Below are 1,977 nucleotides of genomic sequence, written 5' to 3'. Positions count from 1 at the left end.
TTATCAGTAACGATCTCAAATCATTCAAGCAGTGTATTTCAGCCTCTGAGAAAGCAAATAAGATTCTAGGACTGATTGCGCGATCTTTTGATTTCAAAAGTCCATCACTCATTAACAACCTATATAAATCGTTAGTTCGTCCACATTTGGAATATGCTGTTTCCGTATGGTCACCGAATATCATTAAAGACATTGACAGACTGGAAAAAGTACAACGGTAAGCCACAAAACTGATCCCAAATATCAAAAATAAATCATACGTAAATCGACTAAAACATATGAATCTGTTTTCCCTAAAAAAGCGTAGACTCAGAGGTGACTTGATACAGGTCTTTAAAATTCTAAAGGGAATTGACATCATCAAAAGTGACAAAATTTTCACATTGAATGAGAATCAGACAAGAAACAATGGTCTCAAACTGGAAGTAGGTAGAAACAACTTCGTCAACCGTGTAGTTAATGAATGGAATAAACTTCCTGCACAGGTAGTGCGATGTAGTTCAGTTCGAAGCTTTAAGAATCATTTAGATAAACACCTAAGCAAGATGCTGTAATGATTATAATTTATTTTATATCATTTGTTTTTTGTTTTGTTATCATTTGTCTGATTTTCATTTATTATTAGTTATATGTCAATTTATCATTATTTACTATTTACCTGTTTGTTTATTATTTAACTATACATATGCATTTATTTATGTATTTCATATGTTATTCACATTATTATAGTTTTTATTGATTAATTTATTATTATTATGATTTTCTTCGCATCCGACCTAGATATGGACCAAAAGGTCTCCTGTCGGCATGCTCCGCCTTTGTAATCCTTTGTAATCGATATGCGACACGACCCAGATGACGAATATAAATGGATAGGCCACTTCATGGATCTTTTTTCGAAGTTCCACATCCTCTTCCCCTTGAAGAACAAGACCGCTCAAGAAGTTGCTGAATGGTTACACGACCGGGTACTGAGTTACATTGGAGTTCCGAAAATATTTCACAGCGATAACGGCCGAGAATTCGTCAACGAATTGCTGCATGCTTTGTTTGAACAGTGGGGTGGCGATGTTGTGTTTCTGAGAGGAAAACCACGTCATTCACAAGGTCAAGGATTGGTCGAAAACAGCAGCAAGACACTGGAGATGAGGCTGGCTGCAATGAAGAGTGAGCATCCTGTAGTCGGTGATACACCATGGGCAAGTTGGCTGCCACGCATCCGGTATGGACTGAACGTCACACTGCAAGAATCTATAAAAGAGACTCCATATGCAGTCGTTTTCGGACAACAACCACAATCCTCCTTTGTGCCAGGATCATCTGTACTAGTCACTGTCATCCAAGCCATTCGTGCAAAAACCATCCAAGAAGTGTACAGAAAGCCGAAATAGCCATGCTTAAAGTGAGATCCCATAACTAGCTAACAGATCACCACATGGAAGCAAGCAAACTTATAAAAAAGATTGACAACAAGTTGTCGGGACTGCAATCCACCATCCTAGCATCTTGTAACCGCACGAAAAAACCTAACGGACACTTCATTCAATTTCTGCATACAGGTCAGCACTGGGTTACCATTTCGAATGTCAAAGCCAAGGACCAAGACACCGTGATCGTCTACGATTCTTTACATCAAAACGATATCTCGATCGATCTTCAACACCAAATTGCAAGATTCGTCAAAACGGACGCCACCAACATCAAACTGGAAATGGTCGAATGTGAAACGTGCCTTCGATGGTATCATTATTCGTGTGTGGGCTTAAAATCCGATTCGAAAGTAGACGTGTAGATGTGTAGTGATTGCCATTGACATTATGAACTATAGTGATCCGCCCCAATTTTCATTCACTTGTGCAGTATGGACTTTAACTCGGGTAACAGTTTTGCTTTTAGACTTTGCAAGAGTATAACTGGGTAATGGTGATTTTGTTCATGGACGACGAAAACATTGTCAAATTATTGGAAGTTTTTGTA

General features: G+C 38.4%; 1 protein-coding gene across 1 annotated transcript; it reads left to right on the top strand.

Moving 5' to 3' along the window:
• Window positions 1-839: 839 nt before the first annotated feature.
• LOC143028881 (KRAB-A domain-containing protein 2-like) lies at window positions 840-1,391 on the top strand. Its single transcript, XM_076191239.1, has one exon. The coding sequence runs from the start codon at window positions 840-842 to the stop codon at window positions 1,389-1,391; it is 552 nt and encodes a 183-aa protein (XP_076047354.1).
• Window positions 1,392-1,977: the final 586 nt, after the last annotated feature.

Source organism: Oratosquilla oratoria, chromosome 10, assembly GCF_046742065.1.
Source record: "Oratosquilla oratoria isolate Oo_2021 chromosome 10, ASM4674206v1, whole genome shotgun sequence".
Classification (NCBI taxonomy): domain Eukaryota; kingdom Metazoa; phylum Arthropoda; class Malacostraca; order Stomatopoda; family Squillidae; genus Oratosquilla; species Oratosquilla oratoria.
The sequence above is the reverse complement of the archived record's forward strand: the minus strand, read 5'-3'. Positions and strand labels throughout refer to the sequence as shown.

Coding starts and splice junctions, on each gene's coding strand:
- LOC143028881 (XM_076191239.1), top strand. CDS start 840: ATGCGACACGACCCAGATGACGAATATAAATGGATAGGCCACTTCATG.